The sequence below is a fragment of the Equus caballus genome, chromosome 25 (genome assembly GCF_041296265.1).
Source record: "Equus caballus isolate H_3958 breed thoroughbred chromosome 25, TB-T2T, whole genome shotgun sequence".
In the NCBI taxonomy this organism is placed as follows: Eukaryota; Metazoa; Chordata; class Mammalia; order Perissodactyla; family Equidae; genus Equus; species Equus caballus.
Window position 1 is genome coordinate 9,162,095 of NC_091708.1, and position 21,168 is coordinate 9,183,262.

The following is a 21,168-nucleotide window of genomic DNA, read 5'->3' on the forward strand; positions in this document are numbered from 1 at the left end:
GAGTGAAATGGGGGTGTGGTCAGTGGCCTGGCTGGGCGTGGGATCAGCAAGAACCAGTTTCCTCTTTGGGTTTTGTTTCCTCTTTTCTGTTTGGGGAGTGGGGGAAGGGGATATACAACTGGACTAAGAAATTAAGGAGGCTTAGAATCAGGGTATAGCAAGCATCCGGAGTACTTAGTAGTTGGGTTGGGTTGGGGGTGGGGAATTCGGCAGATGACCAGGAGGTATGCAGGTAGATGAGTGGGTGAAAATGGTGGGAAAGTGCTTTAAGATGATGGGAAAGCTCAGACTAGGGCGAGGGGAAATTAAGGTAGGATGTGTGGATTGAGGGGTGGGAAGGAAAGCAAAACTGAGGCTGGGAACAGATGGTAAGATGAACAACATGGGAGTTAAAGACAAGGGAAGTATTTTGTAAGGGGGTATGTGGGAAGGGTGTGAGATACAGGGCCAGGGAGGAGGGCTGGGGAGGAGGGCTTAACATCTGCAGACTGAGGGGAATGGGAGGCGGTGGGGCTTAACTCTCGGAGGATTCAGTCCGCTCCCTCCCTCCTGGCAACAGTGTTTCCTTGGTCAGCTTCCCCCTTAGACATCAGTCCCCTTTCCGCTAGGCAGTCCCGCACGTCTGACTAGGCCTTGTACATCTCCTAGGTCCCTGTCCCTTTGCCACCTCCTATTTTATAAACAACATAGTCCAGGAACTGCTGCCCCTCAACTGTGATGGCCACACAACCACCTTAGGTTTAGAGAGTAGAATAAAGACACTGGAATCCCAGATGCCTGCAATTCTAGCTGAAGCCCAGAACCCTAGCCTGAAATTAGTTTGTCATTTCTCTGGGCCAAAAAAGCCTCTGCGACTACATAGGAATGAGACTTCCCCTCAAAACAAGGGCCTAATCTTAAATTTTACCTGCCGGAGATCAACTACCCTGACCTCAACCACAACCCCTAAAACTGCCCCTAATTCCTAACATTAACCCCAGCCCTAAACTGTTTCCTGTTTCCTGTACTGGCTTTGACATTCATCCCTTTCCTAGTTGATGCCTGTATCCAATGCCTGATTCCTAATATTGATCTCATTTTTACCTTTAGTACCAAAGCTTCTGATCTTAACCCTAAATGTTGACCCCTAAGTCTAAGGCTTACTTGTCACTGGATTCCTGACCCACCCCTTCACGGTTTTTCCGTAATGCTGACTATGCCAACGTTCTCGTATCCCTAAAACTGAATTTCTAACCTAATTCCTGTTGTTGACCCCTAACCTGACACTGAACTGTAACTTTGACTTATCTTGGTCATCCTAAAAAACAAAATGATGACCTTAACCTAAACTTCAGCTACATAAAAGGGACCTGACTCACACCAATGGCACTAAATTTTAACCCCGGCTTTATACCTCCTAAGGCTAACCTTGATTCCTAAACCCAGCTCCACTTGATCCCAAACCCACCCAAAGCCTTCCTACCCACACACCCGCTATCAGCTAACCTCAAAGCCGATCCCCGCCCTCCGCCTCACTGCCATCCCACTCCTCACCCTCCCCAAAATCCATCCCAGAACGAGGACTGCTCCCAGGAGGGGCCTGGCTACCGCAAAACGGCATACTTAACTCCGAGCCCAAGCCGAGACACAGCGGCCGCTGACCTCTCCAGCAGGACCCGCACCGGGGGACGCAAGGGAGTCGGCCCCGCCCGCCCGCCTCCCGGCCCGGCCTCGCGGCCCCACCCTGAGGCTCCGGCTCGGTCCAGTCCGGCCTACCTGCGCTGCCCGGCTCTGTGCCCCGCCCGCCGGCCCGCTACTCGCTCGTCCTCCCGGTGGCTCTCGGGCTCCGGCCTCGCCCTCCCTTCGAGACTCTCTCGGCCACTTCCGTCCCCGGAACGTCCCCCACCCGCGGGCGGCGCCCTGGCCCCGCGCTCTATGGTTGCGGGGACTGCAGGAAGCTGCTCTGGCCCCAGCTCTCGATGCTCGGGAACCCTCCGAAGAGCCGCAGTCCCTCCCCGGCAGGAAGCAAGGGTGCGGCGCAACCCGGAGAAGACGCCCCAGTTCCCTTTTACTCTCGAACCCTTCCTTTCTCTAGCTTGGGGTGAAGGCGGAGCCGGGTCCCAGAATGCCCGCCCTCAGGCTGTGAGCAGGCAGCGGGGCGTCCCCTCGATTTGCATAGCTCCCGAGACGTGGCGCGGCCCCGCGGTCACTTCCGCGTTAGGGGAACTCCATGTCCCGGAATGCCTTGGGAGCAGGGGTGTCACTTCCGTTGTGTTGGAAGCTGTGGAGCCTTGAGTCCAGGAGGCGGGTCTGCTTTGAGAGCGTCGGCTAGCAGCTCGGGGGACAATCCCCGCTGGAGAAGGACTGACGATAGGTGGATGTCTTGCATGGGGTTCGCGTTTGGGGCCAGGTGGAGGGGCGAACCCCTGTGTTTCTGCCCAGTCTTTTCGTAGATGTGCAATATGGAGGTGCCGTCGGACCCTGGTAACCAGGACCTGCTGGACTTCCTGCTGGAGGAAAGCGGTGATTTGGGGGCAGCGCTCGACGAGGCCCTGGAGGCTTCGCTAGACTGGGAGCTGCCTCCTTCTGAGGTGGGTAGGGTCTCCGAGTGGGGGAGGAGCGGGGCGGGGGGCGTCCCTGAGGCAGCGGGTGGTGATAGGTCAAGGCCTGTTAATTTGAACCCTGTGCAGGTACTTAGCGATTGGGAGGGCGAGGATTTCCTGAGCTCTCTGCTGAGTTCCCCAGAGTCATTGAACGTTCTCAGCTCCTCTAACCCCTGTCCGGTCCACCATGATCACACCTACTCTGTACCACATGAGCATATCTCCATAGATCTAGGTGAGTTTGAAGTAAGGAGAGTATTGGGGCAGGAGAGGACTCATGGGCCTGGCTATTCATACTTTCCCTTTTGCAGACAACAGGAGCTATGGAAAAGAGGGGGCCCAGATGACTGCACTGCACGTGGAGGAGCCAGCAGAACAGGTACTTGACTTGATTTACAGAGGATTATTCATTCTTACATTGCATGGGAGGAGGCAGGATTCCCCATTCCTCTCTGATACTCACTTACAACTCTGCAGCCCATCTCCCAGGAACCCCAAGAGATTGCTAGGCTGATACTGACAGATGAGGAGAAGCGACTTTTGGAGAAGGAGGGGCTTACTCTGCCTGGGACGCTCCCTCTCAGTAAGGTATGGCTACTATTGGTGGAGCAAGGCTGGAAAGGTGGGTGAGCCCCAAGCAGGCCAGTTCTGCTAATTTTAAAAGGACTGAGGTGAGAAATTTAGCAAATTCCTTGCTAACAGGGAGCTAGTGCATGTAGTTAATATGCTGGATGCAAGAGCGGATCCTGGTTTTGTGGGGCTTGTACGAATTCTGGTGTTCTCTTTGAGAAAAAAGAATTCAAAATTATCAGTGCAATATTAGTATAGGGAATTGGAAAGGACTGTGCAAGTGAGGAGCCCTGACACATTTCACTGGTTTCATGGTAATCCACCTCTTGTTGAACGGTAGAATTAAGTTCTAGGGAGTTTAACAAGGCTGGATCAAGTAGTATAGCAAGAATAAATGTAAAATTCTGAGCTTTAAGTTTCAGGCAACGAATGGTAGCTTCACAAGCACAGTATTGTGACACTGTGATGAAATCAACATTCACTGACAGAAAGGTTAAGAGAATTTTTTTAAAAAATTGGCACTTGAGCTAACATCTGTTGCCCATCTTTCTTCTTTTCTTCTTCTTCTTCTTCTTCTTCTCCCCAAAGCCCCCCAGTACATAGTTGTATGTTCTAGTTGTAGTTACTTTCTTAAAAGTACAAGATGAGTCCATTGTGATAAGGCTGCTAAGAAAGTGAATGGGGCTTGGAGACTATAGTCAACAGAGGTGTTGCCTCTAGAAGGGCAGTGACTATCTTGCTCTCCTTTAGTCTGGCCAGAGCACATCTGAGTGTCCAGTTTTGAACCCAGATCTTTGATGACAGATATTAGGAGGATGCAGTCCATACTGAGGAGAGAAGATGATGAGTTAAAAAAGATTTTTTTTAACTCTGAGGAAATGTCAAATGCCTTAAAATAGCTCAAGATGTTTGTTCTATATGGCCCTGGAGATTAGGAACTAGGTAAATCCAAAGGATAGAAATTATAGAGGCAGATGTTGGCTCAGGATAAGGAAGCTTTGTTTGTTTGTTTTTAATTAAAATTGTTAAAAAGGGTCTGGCCTGTGGGGGCATTAACACCTGGTCCTTGGAGGCATTCAGACAGAAGCCAAGTGCCTATTGGTCAGAGAAACTGTAGAAGGGATTCCTACACTGGGAAGATTGAACTCAGTTGCCTTCCAACTCTGGTCCAATGTTCCTCTGATGATAACTTTTCCTGCTTTTTCTCAGATGGAGGAACAAGTTCTGAAACGAGTGCGGAGGAAGATTCGAAACAGAAAGTCTGCTCAAGAGAGCCGCAGGAAGAAGAAGGTGTATGTGGGGGGTTTAGAGAACAGGTATAAAAGGGAGAGGGACTTAGGGATGGGGGGACCAAAGGTATTCGAAGTGTTAGGTTTTTGAAGGGAGGATACAGGCCACATCCCCACATCCCTGTTATTCTCCTAGGGTCTTGAAATACACAGCCCAGAATCTGGAGCTACAGAACAGAGTCCAGCTCCTGGAGGAACAGAATCTGTAAGCAACTCTCCAACATCAGTCCCTCCCATTTGACCCTGTCTCACTTTTTCCTCTGCTCCACACTTGATTTCTAACTGGGCAGCTCCCACATGCAAGGTCTAGTGCTTGGCCTTTACTGGGTCTCTGATTCCAAGCAGCTCACAGTAATGGCAAATAAATTCACGAGTAACTAACGATAAGGACCAAGGAAGAGAAAGGAGAAAGAGTAAGAAAGACCTCATGAGGCAGATGGCATTTAATAGTTGACAGGATTTGGGGGTTGGGGGGAGTATTCTAGGTATAGAACACAGCATAGTCCAGTCTGACTTGAACCCTAACACCGATGAGTTGAGTCAGAAGGAAGAGAACATAGAATGCCTGGTGAGGATTATGTGCATAGCTGATCGGGCAGTATAGGAACTATTGAAGGTATCTGCAAAGGAATTTAAGTCAGGGCAGGGCAGAGAGGTGTTTGTTTTAATGAGGAACTTCAGGCATTTTGTCCACAGAGAGAAAGAAGTCATTTGCAAGAAGAGAGGATCCAGTGCACAGGTGGAGAGGGTGGCCTTAACAAGAAGGTTGCATTGCAGTGCAGGGTGCCAGGCCAGGGGCTGCTCACTGTTCCCTCTCTGCCTCTAGGTCCCTTTTGCATCACTTGAGGAGACTCCAGGCCATGGTGATTCAGATATCAAATAAGACCAGCAGCAGCAGCACATGTGTTCTGGTGAGGATGCCAGTGGGAGGAGTGATCCTCTTCTCAGGTGGCAGGGACAGGGGTGCAATCAAGAGTCCTTCTTCATCATCTTTTTCCTGTGCTCCAGGTCCTACTGTTCTCCTTCTGTCTCCTCCTCATACCTGCTATGTACTCTTCTGACACAAGGGGGAGCCTGCCAGCTGAGCATAGAGGTGAGAGGCTTGAGGACACCATTAAGGGCTGGTGAGGGGAGAAGCCTGGCCTGCCTCTAAATAGTCTTTGTCTCCTCAGTGTTGTCCCGCCAGCTTCGTGCCCTCCCCAGTGAGGACCCTCAGCAGCTGGAGCTGCCTGCCCTGAGGTCAGAGGCACCAAAGGACAGCTCAGACCACATGCTCCAAGCTCCTGGCAACTCTTGCTGCCTGTTTTACCAGATGCCTCAGGCTCCTGGCATGGAGCCTCCCCTGAAGTTGCCACTCCCTGACCCCTTCTCAAAGTCCCCCTGCCCAGGTCCCATCTTTCCTCTGCACGCAAATCTCACGAGAGGGGGGATGGCTTCCTACTCACAGCCCTGCATCTATCATCTTGCAGGGCCAGTACTCGGGCTAAATGTGAGGATGTGGGGAACCTCAGCGAGAGCCTGGGGCTCCCAGTCTGTGTCCAAATAAAAAAGAATGGGAGAGGGCTAGACTCAGCTCCTGTTCCGTCAGGAAGCCTAAGCGTTCAAATACACCACACTTACTGGCTTTTGGGGTCTTTTATTTGTACCCATATGTGTCTATCACCCTATGAACGGGCCTGGGGGAATCCACTGACCTCCCTGAAGATTTCATGCGATGAGGGGAAGGGGTGAGGAAAGAAATAAATAAGTGATCCTGATGCCTTGGGCAATCTCAGTCCCTCTTTACTGGTGCAGGTGGGTGGGGAGAAGGGAAGGGATGTGATTGTCCTGGTGGCTCAGGGATGCAGGAGACTTGGTGAGGGAGAAGGAGGGAAGGCCAGGCTGGAGGCTGGACTGTTAGAGCCTCCCTCTTACAGTTCAGAGAGCTCACTCTAGGCTCAGGTTTGCCATGCCTTCCTTTGGTCCACATGTAGGCCCTGTGCTTAGTCCTGTGCCCTGTTTGGCTGTTGGCCTGGAGGCTTTTTTATGCTGCTGCTGCTGCAGGGCCAGCTGCATAGCCCAGATGCTCAGTGGCCGCATGTAGGCCAGCGAGCGGAACACCTGCTGCTGGCAGTAGGCCTCAGGAGTCTGGAAGGCCAGGCCCAGGCGCTCCCACACGGTACGGTAGCAGCCTTCTGCTGTCCGGAAGCCCTCCCAAGTCAGGCCCTGTAGGGAGAGATGGCAGTCATATTACTTGACAACTTCTGAATAGCCACTTCAGCTGGAGAGAAGGAGACAATAGGGTCTCTGCCCTCAGAGCTCCCAGCTAGTGGGGGAGATAAACTTGACTCCACAGGGAGAAGCCTGAGGGCAGGAGATGGAATGCATGCCATGGAAAAGGGCAAGGCTTTCTAGATGGATCAGGTGGTGTGGGTTAGGCTGTACAGAAGTGTGATAGCTGAGGAAGTTTGCTGGGCCAAGGTATACATGGTAGAGGGATGGGGAAGGGAACGCATTACCTCCTGGATCATGGTGGCTGCCAGCCCGTAGACCACACCCACCCAGACTTCATCAGACTGGACACTGGTTCTATCAGGGACACCATGGGGCTGCATCCCATTCACAGCCCCCATGGCCCCTCCTGCAAAGGCCTGGACATTGAGCTCAAAGATAGTCTGGAGAGCACGGACTATGTGTCGGGTAGGAAATACCTAGAGGGGCAAGACAGAAACATGTCTCTTATAGTTGCTTCCCACCTCCAGGGAAAGCTCCTCTTTCTCTCTGGCTCCTCGTAGTCTCTCTCACCTCAGTGTCTCCTTCTCCGAGGCCACAGGCCCTCAGGAACCACTGGCCAGCACACTGGTCAGACATGATGCTACGAGACTGAGGCTGAGAGCTGCAATCATAGTTGTAATAGCGGCCTGGAGTAGAGAAAGGGCAAAGTAAGGCTCCTTGCATCCTGATGGCTGCCTTAAGACTCCTTAGGATCCTCCAACTCACCATTCCACAGCAGTCTCTCATATGCTTCTTGGCCCCGGCTGAGGATGGAAGAAAACCTGTCCTGGACGTCCTGTGCCCCACACAGAGCAGCCATCTGGACCATCACAGCCACAGCTGCCAGCCACAGTCCTCCACAGTAAGCACTGATCAGGGTCATGGGGTTGGGGGTCACACAGGCATTTCCAGCCATTCCCATGCAATATAATTAGCCTTGAGCCCACAATCCCTTGGTGCCCAATTCCCCACCTCAGGTCCCCTGGAAATCCCTACCCCCCAACCTGGGGCCTGTGGTGACCCATCCATCATAGGTCTGATCTGCGTAGCCTCCATTCTCAATGAGTCCATCTTGGTCCTTGTCAAACTTCATTTCAGACTCCATCACAGCCTAGAGAAGGACCAAGATACTGAAGACCTAGGTGCTAAGGAAAGACAACAATAGCCAGCTGGGCTCTCAGTCCTGCCCCTGGCACACTGGCCACTGCACACACACCCCTTACCAGACACACAGGCCACATGTCTCTCAGGAAGCCCTGGTCACCCGTCAGGTAATAGTCCCGATAAATCTGTAGCACAAACTTCAGGTTCAGGTCCTTCCAGTCAGCAGTGTCATGGATCAAATACGCATTGACCCGGAGCCATGGCTCATCATCTGTGGGAGGGGAGGGGACCTGGTTCATTTGCATTGGTGGGTAGGGAAGAGGATGCAAAGTTGAGGGAGGAAAGCTGACCTTGAGGTGGAGGGACTTTTACCTGGGTCCCCAATATCATGGGGGATGACATTCCGCTTTTTCACAGGTGCCATCACCCCACTCATCAGGTACCGTCGCCTTGTCAGGTCCTCCCCAAGAGTGGCCAGAGCTGGGGGAGCAGACACACAAATGGAGGGCAGGCCTGGGGTGGGGCACAGAGCTGTGTGTGTGACCCCAGAGGAGAACTAATAAGCAAGATGCAGATATGTTTGGGGAGAAGGACGAAAGAGACAATGTGAGGGACCACAAAGGTTCAGGGTTATGGGGAGCTAAGAGGACAGAAGGGGCACAAAAGAAACCCTCACCCATGTCATACTGCAGGCTGAGCTCTAGTTTGGGCCAGAGCATGATGAGGGCGAAGGAAGCATAAAAGTGGACATCATATGTGTTGTACATGCGATATTCTTGGCCTGGAGGAATAAGGGAGACACTGTTGACAGAGTCCTGCTTCCTCTTCATATTCTCCCTACCTTGTCCTTTAGAGTTCGGGGCAGGGCACTATCACCACTCCACCTGCCACTAAGCCCCTCATCCCAACCAATACCCTGGGGTAGGCAAAACCCATCATCCTGCCAGTAACTGGCCTCACAGATACGGCCTACCAAACCCCAGCCCACCAGCAGCCGTACCTTCAAGGTAGCCAAATCGGCCATACTCTTGTAGGATGGGGCGAAGCTGACACATGCTCCCCGCCAGCTCCTCTGGTAGGGAGTCCTCAGGAACTTCCAGCCATACTGTGCCTCCATCGGCCAGGAAATATAGTTCATTGAACAGTGCAGATTTGTACCAGGCAGGCAAGGATCTAGGGAGTCAGGAGGAAGCAATGAGCTAATGAGAGTGGACCTCTGGGTAAAGGAAGGATTCTGGAGTTCAGCCAACTGGGGGTACCAAGTGAATCCCAGCCCAACTCTGCTGACTTTGGTGGGTGGAGAGTGAATCAGAAGTCCAAGGTGGAGTGTGAGTGCCTGGGAGAAAGGCAAGAGATGGGCCCCACTGGCACCTGTCGTCCAATATAGGGCTTTGCCAAGCCGAGATCCTCTTTTCCCAGTCTGCATACCGGCACAGTGCATAGTGACTAAGGGCGGGTGCTGCATCACCATCAGGGCCAAAGAACCTTGTGTACCTCCTGGGGTGGAAAGAAAGGGGAGGGATGAGAACACAGGCTCCAAGTCAGAGCCCCAGCACCTGGGATGCCTATCCTTTCTCCGTCCCCTCACCTGTAGTAGTCCTGGCCCTTAGCTCCAAACATGATTCTGGGCATGTCCCAAGCCAGTGAGAACTCCAGGCGGCACCGGCCTCGAGGTGACAGCTTGCCAGCAACACACACAGCCCCAGCAATGCCTACCCCTTTCTGCGTAGGAGTGCTTGGGCCTGAGAGAGGCACAAGGGCAATCAGCACAGGTGCTCCCTTGAGCCCCAGCGATCCCTAACATGGGAACAAGGCCCATTCATTACCAGTCCTTCCATCCCTCCTCCCAAGACTGGGACAAGCTCTCTTCCCACCAGCTCCCTGTCCAACCCCTCATCACCAGCGGGGGAGTCCAGCTGTCCATCCTGAAGTAGATCCTGCCACACCTGCTGCCCAGTGCTGTCAGGGTCAAAGGCTGTGATGTGGGTTACCGTGGTATCTGCCTGTTAAGGGGCCAAAGATTTTGTGAGGGAAGCTTCACAGGTATGCTGGCTTCTGACTAACTCTCCAGCTCTGTGAGACCTCCCACCTCCAAGATCCAGAGGCTTATGGGCTGTGGTGAGGGTGGGACTTAGGAGTAGAGGAAATGAAGAGACATGGGCGGGGGGGGGTGGGGGGGGGAGGGCGCGCGGGGCACGGTGCACAGGGCATCTCCTCTGTACCGTAAGTCGTGCAGCCACAGCCATCGTGTAGGGATTTGGGAGGGTTGGATGGTGCAGCAGCAGCCCCTGTGTGGTCTCCCCATCCTGCTCCAGACAGAAGGGCTCGTTCCACAAACCCCCTGGGGCATCATCTCCACCCCCCAGGCCATTCCGCATGGAGAACATGATGGAAACATCTAGGGCTTCATCTCCTTCATTCTCCACGTCCCACACAAAGACTCCAACAGGCAGGCTGCTGTCCTGAGAGCAAGAAATCAGTCTCAGATGGTCCCAGTGTAGCCCCTCCTGGCCCTACTCCGCAGGATCAGTCCTGGGCACCGAGGACCTGACTCAAATACTCCCCAGTATACGCTCTCTTATCTTCCAGTTGCATCTCCCTATACTCCCAGGCAGGCTGTCTATGAGGAGACAGAAGACCAATTGGGTGGTGGTCCTGGGAAAGCGGTGTGATATTCGGGGTTCCAACCACTTTCTCATAGGTCATGGAATTTCCAGCAGAGACAGATCCTGGGGAAGGGAGGGCAATGGAGGAAACACAGAGGGGGAGCCTCACCTGGTAGTCATGGGGCAAGATGGGTGTGATCTGGCGGCAGGTAAGGGTGACATTCTGGCCAGGAAGCTGATAGACAGTCCAAGCTCGGGGATAGAGGGCGTGGTAGAATGCAAAGTACCCACACAGGCCCCAGTTCCAGCTGCGCAGGACCCTTGGGCGCTCCACGGATAGGACTTGCTGGTATACAGTCTGCCCTTCCCGACGCAAGCACACTGTGAACTAAACCAAGAAGGCAGACAGGCTGCACTGGGGTAACCCACAGGCACCTCAGACTAGTCTCCCTCCCCTCAAAGCAGCCCCTCCCCTTCCAGAGCCTGCAATGGTTACCACTGCACTACCAGCCTCACTCACCCCCAGGCCTGTTATCCAAGCCCGGTGAGTCACCACCAAGTCGTGCCTCCTTCATCTCTCTCCCTGGTTCCTCCTCCATCTCACTAGGGCACTCCTAGTGCCCTAACCCAGGCCCTCACCATCTCTCCTCTTACTCTCTGCCCCTTCTCATCTGGGTATCAGAATGATCATTCTTAGAGACACATCAAGATATGTCACTCCATGTTTATGTTTCAGTGACTCCCTGTGGCTTTCAGTGGCCCTGAGGCTAAAGTCTAAACTCTTCCACCTGGCTTCCAGGGCCCCTCTTGATCTGGCCTCTCCCCACCCATCAGACCAACAGCAGGTGTTGTTCAAGCACCTACGTTCTGTCCTGTCAAACACTCACTGATCCTGGAGCACACTACGTGTTCTCCTCCATGCCTTTGCTCATGCTCATTCTCCACCGGGTGAGATCCCTCATCCTTCAAGGCCTCAGTCAGATGCCATCTCCTCTCCTCAGGCACTGAGTCATTCGGTTGTGTGCCCCCTAGTCCTCTAGTCTGGCCTGTTAAACGTGTTTATTTACATTCTGACTCCCTGACTGCTCTATGGGTGCTTTGGGGGCAGGGACCCTCTCTAGTTCACTGAGGTCTCCCTCTCCACCTGTGACTCCACACCAGAGCTGTGCAGAGTTGGCATGTGTGGGCAGAGTCTGCAGCAGTGTCCCTTTTTTCTCAGTGTACTATCTGTCCCTCCCGTTTTGGCAGTAATGTGGTCTCACAGTCTCCATTTTCTCAAAGTCCTAGTCCCTTAAGAAAAATTTAAGCTTCTGGAGGGCAGGGGCTATGAGGGATTAATATCTCTCCCCTTGGTTCAAACTGTGTGATATTTTTACTATATATATATAAAATAATTTTTTATGTTTTTGGAATAGTAGATAATGGTTAGGATCATGAGCTCTTAACCAGAGATAGAACTGGTTTTGAATCCCAACACTTTCCATTTACTAGCCATGTTACCCTTGGACATGTTACTAAACCTCTTTGGATCTTAGTTTCCTAATCTGAAAATGGGCATAATAATGGTGCTTACCTCGTAGAATTGTCTTTAAATATTAAATATTATACAAAAAGCCTAGCACAGTGCCTAACATGCTAAGCATGTAATAATTTCTTTAACTGTAGAGTCACGATTCCGGAAGGCATTCCCCTCAGGATACCTAAGGGATGAGCCAGAAAGGAAGCTGGGAGCATTGGGCAGGGCTGGTAAACCTGAACTGGGAAGGGCATTGTCATTAATTGGACTCAAGGTCTGCTAGGCATTTCCCCTTTGAAGATGAGCTGAAAACTGGAGGCATCCCTCAGACAAGAAGTAGGAACTTGGTGAACAACTCAACATGGGAGGTCAGTAGAGAAAGATGATGAAAGGCAGACCTCAGGCCTTTGGCAATTAAAGGCCCAGATGTGAAAGGAAAAGAGGGAAAAGAAGTGAAGCTTCAGAGCACCAGCAGAAGAGCTGACCTCTGGCTGAAGGCTGGCAAATCAGGGTGAGTAGTGGGTGGTCTCCGCATCTTTTCCCCATGGATTTGTAGGCTTTTGGTTTTGTTTTCCCTTCTGGGCCTACCAAATTTCTTTCAACCAGGTTAAGTGATCTGTGAATACTCTGCGCTCTCTGTGGCTTGGTACTGGCTCAGCTGGTGGACCTGGGGCAGTGAAGCAGGCAGGAAGCATTTACTGGAGAAATGGAGGCCACAGGGGTGCCAAGGCTGTTTACCCTTCAAGGAATGTGTGCTCTATGTGTGTCTCCTATAGCACACATTCCTATTGTACATCCTAACACAGGGCTGGGCACATGGAAAGCATCCTCAAAATACTTATTGGACCAAGTCATGGACATATCTAACTGCCACATCCTACACTAGCCAAAAGGCCCTTCCTGGCCTGGGGAAGTACTGTCCTGGAACTCTCTTCCACCTCCTGGCTCTTACTTGGTCAGCGATGACTGTCCGGTGCTGGTACATTCCAGGATTAAGTTGCCAACGACAGAACTGGCCTCTCCAGCCACGTGTGATAGTGCCTCCCCCGATACCACCCAAGGGACAACCTAGAGAGAGAATCAGGATGGTTAGTGGGGCATGGGGAGAGGAAACAAACCCATTTCTCATTTTCTAGACTGTAAAGATGGGTTCCTCTAAAAACTGTGCGGATATCAAGCCAACACCTTGTACACCTTAAGCTTACACAATGTTATATCAATTATATCTCAATAAAGCTGGGAAAAAAAATAACCAGCTAGGCAATGGGGCAGTGCCACTTGTGTAAGCTGGAATCCTCTTTGCCTAGCTCTGTGGTAGATGTGAGTATGGCAGGGCTGGGGTGAGGCTCACCGTAGATCTGTCTCAGGGGTACACAATTCATGAAGTCGATGAAAGGTGTCTTCTTCTCTACCTGGGTCTTCTGGTACCACCACTGCAAGTACCTGAGGAAAGTGGTAGTGTGAGTGCAAGGGTGGCGGGTGGTGTCTCTGAGGCTGCAGTCACCTGCCTCTCTCTCAACACACAGCTGTGACTTCCCATTAAATGACCCGAGGACCCATCATCTGCACTTCCAAACCTCTCCTTCTCTTGACTTCTCTACAAGTTCAAGGTCCCTTCCTCTTCCCAGTCACCCCAGCTCGCAGTGTGGAAGTGTCTGCTTCTCCTCTCTGTTCACCTTAGGAGGAGCTTTCTGATCTTTCCTCACCTCTCTGACTCCCCTACCACTGCTTTAGGAGCTTCTGTCTGAGGTCTGAAAGGGCCAGCATGGTTTCCTGACCTACTATTCCCCCTCCAAGAGGTATGGGCTGCTAGGATAACTTTCTTCTTGTTAGAATGATTACTTTTCTTCCTGATTATGAAAGGTGAAAATCTGGAGACTACACCAGGTGGAGGGGAAAAAAATCCCACCCATAGACAACCAGTGTCTACATTTAGGGGCATTTCCTTTTAAGTCATTCATTTATTTATTTATTTTTATTTCAGCATTTAAACTGTAAGCTTTCTGATTTTGCTCTCTCATAATATCCCAGTAAAGCTTTCTAAAAATCCCAACATTTTCCTGGTCTTGTCACAACTCTGTATCCAATAGGCAAATGATTCAGTTTGGAATTCAAGGCTCTAACATCTGTCCCAGTCTATCTTCTAGTTTTACTTCCTACAAATTCCCACTCAGGGTGGGTCCTCACTGAGCAAGCCCTGCCCCACCAGACCCTCTCCCAATTCCTCTCTCCTCCCTACCCAGCCATTTTATACCCATTGTGCAAGCACGTCACTTGTAATCACAGAAGTGGGTAAGTGACCCCTCTGAGCCTCAGTTTCCCCATCTACAAAATGGGGATACTTCCTGCCCTAGCTACCTCGTGGAATGGCTGAAAGAGCAAATGACATCATAGGTAAGAAAGCCATAAAGTGGAATACATTATCTGTGTGAGGCGCAATCATTACTTGTACATATACTACCTCAACTCCTAATCAGATGCTGTCTTATTATTTCAGTGCTCCTCATGTGAGTCTGACATACTTTTAAGTTCCTTGGGAAAAGAGACTGTGACAAAGACTACCCGAATATTAGCCACAGCTTCAAGCACAGGGCAGGGCACATGGTCTGCAGTCAATACATATTTGCTGAATTTACAAACAATGGGGCATAAGAGACATGAACACTGACAGGAGCAATGGGAAGAGGAATGTGATTAAAGAACAGGGAGGGCATATTGGTGGAGGGGGAGGGAGACAAAGGATGAGATGATGGGAAGGCAGAAGACCCTTTCTGCCAGCTTAGAGGAAACTGGACTTTGAAACTAGAGGCCAGAAAGGATTGGTGAAGGGAGGGAGGGGCAGTGGGGTTAGGGCTGCGAGGGAGAAGTGCAAGATATGAAAATAGGTGGAACAATGAAGTTATCTGGCATAGAACAAGCTCTCAATATTTATTGAATGGATGGCCTCTGGCTGGAAGGGAATACAATCAAAATTGACTTCTTACTTCACTCTGGCCAAAAGAACTTTGTCTTGCCGGAGCTCCTCATCAGAGTGCTCCCGATTCAGCTCTCCCTTCGGGTCTACCTTTCTCTCCCTAATTTTGCAGCTGACCATTCCTGACCTATACGGCCTTCTCCATAATTTCAGCCTCAACTTAAGAATCATCAGTCAGAATTCTTTCTTGTCTCACCTCTACTTTCTCCTCAAAGCAGGAACTCATCCCATTTTGAAAGCCCTGTGTCAATGATCCCCACCCTATCCTGGTGTAGGGAGCCAAGGTGCAGGGGGGCTGAGCATAGGTTCAGACCTCTATGACTCAGCTCATACCTAGGGACTGATGGGCTAGGATGCCCACCTGTTCTTGACCTCAATGTCCCCACCACATGCACCCCAGTGTCCTTCTCTCAGTACCCTAGCTCTAGATCCTATTTTGACCCAAAGGCTTTTGGGGTCTGATTTGGGCTGTGTCAGTTTCAGAAGCCGCCTGGAGGGATGACTCTTCACTGGTACAGGCCACCCACAGGAACTAGCAAAGGAGCCAGATACCCAGGCAGTGTCCAGCTCTTCTCACTGCCTAGGGCTAGAGTGAGGGAAATGGCCTCCCCACACCAGCCCCACCGCACTGACCGGGGAAGGGAAGGAGCCCCTACTTTAGAGGTTGCAGGGGCTGGGCTTCCCATCCTTTATGCTTCCTTGCCGGGTCTGTGTTTACTGTATGGACTGACTCAGGATCATGCTTTCTGTCCTCACATCCACCTGTTCCTGTTAATAGGTCTTGGCTCCTCATCACTAGTCTTTGAACTGAGTGGGGATCTGGAGGGATCTAGAGGAGTTTTACATTCCAGGATAAGCTCTTGGGGTGTCTGCAAACTGTGGGGGTGGGGGCAGGGGATGGACCAGGGCAAGCTCTGGAAGACTATTACTAAGAACTCTGGGGACACCCATGGCAGTGCCTCTCTGGTCAGAGGTCTTCTTTGCTTTTGCTATCAGGGGCTTTCTACCCAGAATGGATGAACAGTACCTCTCATCGCCCTCTCCTTAGGGTTGAGAGGAGGCAGGCTCTCACCCAGTCCCTGGAGCTAAAGCTTGAAGAAAGAAACTGATGGATATTGGAACGCTAAGGTGGTGTGCCTAAATGAGGTACAGAGAATATCCTAGCTACTCAGGGGAGTCCCGGGTTGAGACTCTCCCCCTCCCAAATAAAACAACATTGTGTCAGTACCATAGCAGCCAGACTATCCTTTCCTACCTTGCCACAAAGTATAGCTAATCCCAAAGGGCAGTCTTTGGAAAAGAGGGAGTGTGTGAGAGGGAGCCTAAATGAGAAAGGCTGACTTCAGGCCCAGATGTTCCTGCTCTTTCCTGATTAAAAGACAAGTTAGTGGGAGGAAGGAGGTTGCAAAGAGATGTGACCTGGTCTCACCCTCCAAAACCATGGGCTTAGAATATGCTGGGGATTAGTGGCCACTTGACTGGGACAAGGCACCCACCTGCTTTCTCACCCTTTCTACCTCTGCTAGAAGTCTTGTGCTGGAACAAACTGAGGCCTAAGGTACTCTCTAGGCAATGGGATCTACTCACCTCATGCCCATGCCCAGATGCTTTATCAGGTTGCTTAGGGAGATGTTGTTGGCATGAAAGGGTTTCCTCTTCTCTGCAAACTCATGAGCCAGGCAGATGCGCCAGCCAAAGGGAGGCACCTGGTAGCCCTTAGCTTTACCCTCATAGGAAGCCATCAGCTGCCCAGAGTCCTCTGGATCGCAGTAGCCAGGCTCATTTTGGGGTCGACTGTCCTCAGGGCTCTCGCAGTCTGTAACCTGCATACCCTCAGTGCCTTCAGTATCTTGTGGATGCCCTTTGGCACAGCCGGTCTGCTCCGAGGCTAGGACTCCGGTTCCCATGTTCCCTGGATCCTGGGTCCCCACCAGCTCGATGGTCCCGGGCCTCGAGCCTGCTGGTACAAAGTATCTCGCCAGCCAAGTCCTGATGCGGGCAACGGTTGTTGTTAGGTGCCGTCCCGGAGGGCCGGGCGCTGGGGAAGTCTAAGGCGAGCTGGCGTCTCCGTGGAGCCGGGGAGCTGTGGCTGCAGCCGCGGTGTCGGCGACAGCAGTGAGGCCGCCTCGGGCTCCCCCTCGATCGTCTCTCTGGGTCCTGGGCGGGAAGGGTAGGGCCTCGTCGTCATTGGGCCGCGGTGAGCAGCTTGCCCGGCCAAAGGGCGACTGGGCCCGCGGAGAGGGGAGGAGCCCGGGGCCCGGCCGCCCGCCCCGCCCCCGGCCCCGCCCTGCCGCCCGCCCGCCGCGGCCCCAGGCGCTCCAGGGCTGGGCGCCGGGCCCCGCCGGCCGGTGTCCAGGGCAGCGCCAGCGCCCAGGGGCCGGCCCTCGGGAAGGTGACCCTCGGCGGCCGGACGACTCGAGCCCCTTCCGGTCCGGCCGGCCGGGCGCTTCCGGCCGGAAGGGGCCCCCATGGGGGAGGGGCTGAAGGGAAGTCCCGCCTCCGCCGCGCCGCCGAAGCCGCCGCCGCGCACCTGGCTGGTCCCTGAGGGGCGGGAGGTGAGTGCCTCCGGGTGCCGCGACCCCCGTTTCGATCGTCGAGGGCCTGGGCTAGGGATGTGAGGGGCCGGGCGGCGTGGCCTTGGGCTGGGACGTGGAATCTTGAGGGAGGGGGCGGAGGCGGCCTCGGGGTTCCGGGGTTCTGGCGGTAGGGGAGTAACCCGGCGCCGGCAGGGGGGGCCTGGGACCCAGAGCGATGCTCTCCCCCTAGGGACACTGAGGCAGCTCCACCCGCGCCTTCCATCCGCCGTCGTGCGCCCCAAATTCCGGCTCTTCCCTCTGGACCGTGGTGCTGACCGCCCGGCTCCTGGGTCCTCACCCCCAGGCTCGCCTCAGACACCCCTCCCTGCCATGGTACTGACCTTCGACCCTCTTGGTTTCCTTCTAGATCCGAGTCCAGAGCTGCCATGATTGAAGTGGTAGCAGAACTGAGCCGGGGTCCAGTGTTTCTGGCGGGGGAGGCTCTGGAGTGTGTGGTGACCGTTACCAATCCCCTGCCCCCCACAGCCACTTCCGCATCCAGGTGGGGATGCTGGTACTGAAGAAGGTGGTCCTTCTGGGAGGAAGCCTGGTGTTGATAGTCCTAACCCCAGCTCAGGTTGTCCTCTAGCTACACCCCCGCCTTCTTGCTCATTGTGCTCTCATTGTAGGAAAGGGCTATTTAACAGGTGTAGTTGACACCTGTGGTTGTCTCTTCTTTCCTCCCTCCTCCCCCTTTCCCCTTCTTACCTTCAGTATACTTTTCTTTAATGGTTTCTCTTTGGGGTCTGGATTCCCTGATTCCTAGGAGAGCCACCTCATCGTGTTGATCTTGTCAGACGGTGTGATAGGGAGTTTGGAAGAACGTTTGTGCTGTCAGGAGCTCCCCTCTGATGCCTCCTTTTCCTCCTTCCACAGTGAGGCTCTGGCCTGGGCCAGTGCCCAAATCCACTGCCAGTTCCATGCCAGTGAGAGTCGAGTAGCACTGCCTCCTCCTGACTCCAGTCAGCCAGATGTTCAGCCTGAGAGCCAGACTGTCTTTCTACCACACCGAGGTTAGAGATGGGGCATTTGCCTTTGGAGTGGGATGAAGTCATTGTCACCTAAGGGCAAAGTTGTTAAATTGTTCCGGTGGGTCATTTTATAGCCCCTGTCACATTTGGGATGTGGGGGAATGTAATTGTTGTTTTGGAGGTGTAAGACTTTCTATCTCACAAGAAGAAAAGAGGAATAGTTTAGTTTGGGCTGCCCTTTGTTGGCAGCGCTTACCGCCCCCACTTGTGTGCTAGCCTCGAGTACGGGACAAACAGGGTCATTAAATTCCAGTCTGTCTTATCTTTTTTAGGTGAGAGGGGTCAGTGTATCCTTTCCACTCCACCAAAAATCCTATTCTGTGACCTGAGGCTAGACCCTGGAGAGTCCAAATCATGTGAGTGACTGCCTTCCCACCCCTGGATTGCCTTCTAAGGCTCCTGGAGGGAGGACATCTCTGGCTACCCCCGGCTGCCCTGACTACTACTTCCCAACCAGACTCCTACAGTGAAGTGCTGCCCATAGAGGGACCACCCTCCTTTCGGGGTCAGTCAGTCAAGTATGTCTACAAATTGACCATTGGCTGCCAGCGTGTCAACTCACCCATCACTTTACTCAGGGTCCCTCTGAGGGTTCTTGTGCTGACCGGTAAGTAAGGGTTCCTGGAGGGAAGGACTGGGGAAGAGCCTCACCAAAGCAGAAATCATCATTAGAGGGCTTGTGAGAGGGGCTGGAAGGAAGCCTCCTGGTGTTAGGGAAGGTCTTAGGGAGTTGGGAGGGAGGGTTCTGGAGAAGAGATTGAGATGTGAACCTCAGGCGTGGCTCCCCTTTCTTTCAGCTCTCTCAGATTGGAGTCTATGACCCTAATCTACTCTCATCTCTGTTCCCTACGAGCACTGCCTTTCCACTCATTCTCTCTCTAGGCTTTCAAGATACCCGGTTTCCTCAGGATGAGGCTGTAGCTCCATCCAGTCCATTCTTGGAGGAGGATGAAGGTGGGAAGAAGGATTCATGGCTCGCTGAGCTGGCCGGGGAGCGCCTCATGGCTGCCACATCCTGCCGCAGCCTCCGTGAGAGTCCTTTCAGAATTATCCCCTCCTAACCCCCACCAAAGTATTCCTTAGACAGATTCTCCCAACAGCCACATACTTCTGAAGATTCACTGTGTCGTCTCCGATTATAAAGAGAAGTCTCACTTTTGGCCCCTCCCAGTCCTGGACATTTCCCAATGTGGACTCCAGGCTTACACAGTCTCCCATTCTCCCCAGATCTATACAATATCAGTGATGGCCGAGGAAAAATTGGGACATTTGGCATCTTCAAATCTGTATACAGACTCGGCGAGGACGTGGTGGGGACTTTAAACTTAGGGGAAGGAACTGTAGCTTGTTTGCAGGTGAGAAGGGAGAGGGGCTTTGGGGCTCTTAGGCCTGAAGGGCTAGGGTGGAAGGAGGGGAGGAGCCTGCATAAAGAGTGGTGGTACGTGGAAGTGGGTAGTGGGATCACACAGGGTCCCTTTGGGAATACAGCGTGAAGTTGGGCTGCCCTCTCACCTGGAGTCAGCACTTCTTTTCTTGCTCCCAGTTTTCGGTAAGCTTACAGACTGAGGAGCGTGTGCAGCCCGAGTATCAGCGGCGTCGCGGGGCAGGTGGTGCCCCCTCTGTGTCCCACGTGACTCATGCCCGGCACCAGGAGTCCTGCCTGCATACCACCCGAACCAGCTTCTCCCTCCCCATCCCTCTCAGCTCCACTCCAGGCTTCTGCACAGCCATTGGTGAGACCCCGACCATTATTGGAAGTGGGGGAGGGGGGTAGAGCGGGGACTGTGTGTGTAAAATGCTGTGCTTAGGTGGAGTGTAATGGATCCTGATTCCTAACACACTCCCAGACATACCCATGTCCAGCTTCCACCCCTTAACATGTTCTCAGACCTTCAACCTCTGCCCGTTTTCTAGATGCACGGACCCCTAAACTCTTAACAGCTTTGCAGATCTCCTTCCTTCCCCTACCTCCTAGGACCCTGTGATGCACCAATCTCTGATTCCTTGGTGCATTTACTTCAAGTTACCAAGTCTTGACTGTCCCACACTTGGGTTTTTATGTACTTGAGACTGCTATCCTTCTTGTCACATTTCTGCTTAACACTCGATTTCTTCAGAGAAACCCTTGATCCTAGCTCCCTGCCCCATGATTTCTCCTCTTCCTGAATGCAGGGTTTTTCTCATTTGCTAACCACATCCCATTACTGATGTTTACTCCTGGCTTCTAATGCCTCGGCCTTTGTCCTTTTTCCCCACAGTATCCCTGAAGTGGCGGTTGCATTTTGAATTTGTAACATCTCGAGAACCAGGTTTGGTGCTCCTACCTCCCATGGAACAGCCCGAGCCTGTCACTTGGACAGGGCCTGAGCAAGTGCCCGTAGACACCTTCAGCTGGGACCTGCCCATCAAGGTGCTGCCTACAAGCCCTACCCTGGCCTCATATGCGGCCCCAGGCCCCAGTACCAGCACCATAACCATCTGAAACTGGCCCACCATGGCTCTACTTTCTTCTGGATACTGAGAACTCAGCACCTGGACTCTAGTAGGGCCTACTTTTTCCATCTGGAGTCCAGCGGCACAGACAATGAGAGACAGGCTTTCAGCTGTAGCATTAATTTATTCAGAATAAACTGGCAGCTGCTAGTGGTTTCCCTGGAAGTGGCAGCA

The 21,168-nt window shown here is 52.8% G+C and overlaps 4 protein-coding genes across 6 annotated transcripts in view; 2 read left to right on the forward strand and 2 right to left on the reverse strand.

Moving 5' to 3' along the window:
* Positions 1–2,216, reverse strand: part of TLN1 (talin 1) — a 32,091-nt gene extending 29,875 nt beyond the window's left edge. The window contains exon 1 of one of the 2 annotated variants that reach the window (XM_070250669.1): positions 1,756–2,216. The gene's annotated coding sequence lies outside the window, so the exon portion shown is untranslated. The remainder of the gene's footprint in view (positions 1–1,755) is intronic. The other variant, XM_014735894.3, reaches the window with a different exon arrangement.
* On the forward strand, positions 2,201–6,065 carry CREB3 (cAMP responsive element binding protein 3). The gene is given in 10 exon segments (XM_014735895.3): positions 2,201–2,570; positions 2,670–2,817; positions 2,894–2,961; positions 3,060–3,170; positions 4,362–4,468; positions 4,578–4,646; positions 5,268–5,352; positions 5,450–5,534; positions 5,614–5,863; positions 5,865–6,065. Coding segments are annotated over 10 exon segments (1,125 nt in total). The 5' UTR covers positions 2,201–2,432; the 3' UTR covers positions 5,929–6,065.
* Positions 4,867–18,063, reverse strand: GBA2 (glucosylceramidase beta 2). Of its 2 annotated transcripts, none has more exons than XM_005605598.4 (18): positions 17,812–18,063; positions 16,482–17,051; positions 13,272–13,363; positions 12,873–12,988; positions 10,574–10,792; positions 10,021–10,260; positions 9,699–9,801; positions 9,387–9,540; positions 9,170–9,295; positions 8,799–8,971; positions 8,475–8,579; positions 8,171–8,278; positions 7,918–8,069; positions 7,699–7,805; positions 7,421–7,563; positions 7,226–7,341; positions 6,940–7,131; positions 4,867–6,646 (listed from the first exon to the last, which is right to left on the reverse strand). In XM_005605598.4, exons 2-18 carry the CDS (start codon positions 16,799–16,801, stop codon positions 6,368–6,370), a joined length of 2,745 nt encoding a protein of 914 aa, XP_005605655.1. In that variant the 5' UTR covers positions 16,802–17,051; positions 17,812–18,063; the 3' UTR covers positions 4,867–6,367. The 2 variants fall into 2 exon arrangements, with proteins under 2 accessions (XP_005605655.1, XP_070106772.1); XM_070250671.1 differs by lacking the exon at positions 17,812–18,063 and adding an exon at positions 17,425–17,797.
* On the forward strand, positions 17,844–21,159 carry RGP1 (RGP1 homolog, RAB6A GEF complex partner 1). Its single transcript, XM_023629652.2, has 8 exons — positions 17,844–17,972; positions 18,347–18,483; positions 18,774–18,857; positions 18,959–19,108; positions 19,384–19,530; positions 19,729–19,856; positions 20,045–20,234; positions 20,760–21,159. The coding sequence occupies exons 1-8, from the start codon at positions 17,857–17,859 to the stop codon at positions 20,981–20,983; spliced, it is 1,176 nt and encodes a 391-aa protein (XP_023485420.1). The 5' UTR covers positions 17,844–17,856; the 3' UTR covers positions 20,984–21,159.
* The last annotated feature ends 9 nt before the right edge of the window (positions 21,160–21,168 follow it).

What these genes read in the sequence shown, in the direction of transcription:
- GBA2 (XM_005605598.4), bottom strand. Translation starts at nt 16,801, where the DNA reads ATGGGAACCGGAGTCCTAGCCTCGGAGCAGACCGGCTGTGCCAAAGGG. An exon ending in CATCTGGGCATGGGCATGAG is followed by an intron (nt 13,364 to 16,481) that starts GTGAGTAGATCC and finishes CACTTTCCTCAG; the next exon opens with GTACTTGCAGTGGTGGTACC. An exon ending in ACATGTGGCCTGTGTGTCTG is followed by an intron (nt 7,806 to 7,917) that starts GTAAGGGGTGTG and finishes GTCCTTCTCTAG; the next exon opens with GCTGTGATGGAGTCTGAAAT.
- RGP1 (XM_023629652.2), top strand. Translation starts at nt 17,857, where the DNA reads ATGATTGAAGTGGTAGCAGAACTGAGCCGGGGTCCAGTGTTTCTGGCG. An exon ending in GAGGGTTCTTGTGCTGACCG is followed by an intron (nt 19,109 to 19,383) that starts GTAAGTAAGGGT and finishes TTCTCTCTCTAG; the next exon opens with GCTTTCAAGATACCCGGTTT. An exon ending in AGGCTTCTGCACAGCCATTG is followed by an intron (nt 20,235 to 20,759) that starts GTGAGACCCCGA and finishes TTTTCCCCACAG; the next exon opens with TATCCCTGAAGTGGCGGTTG.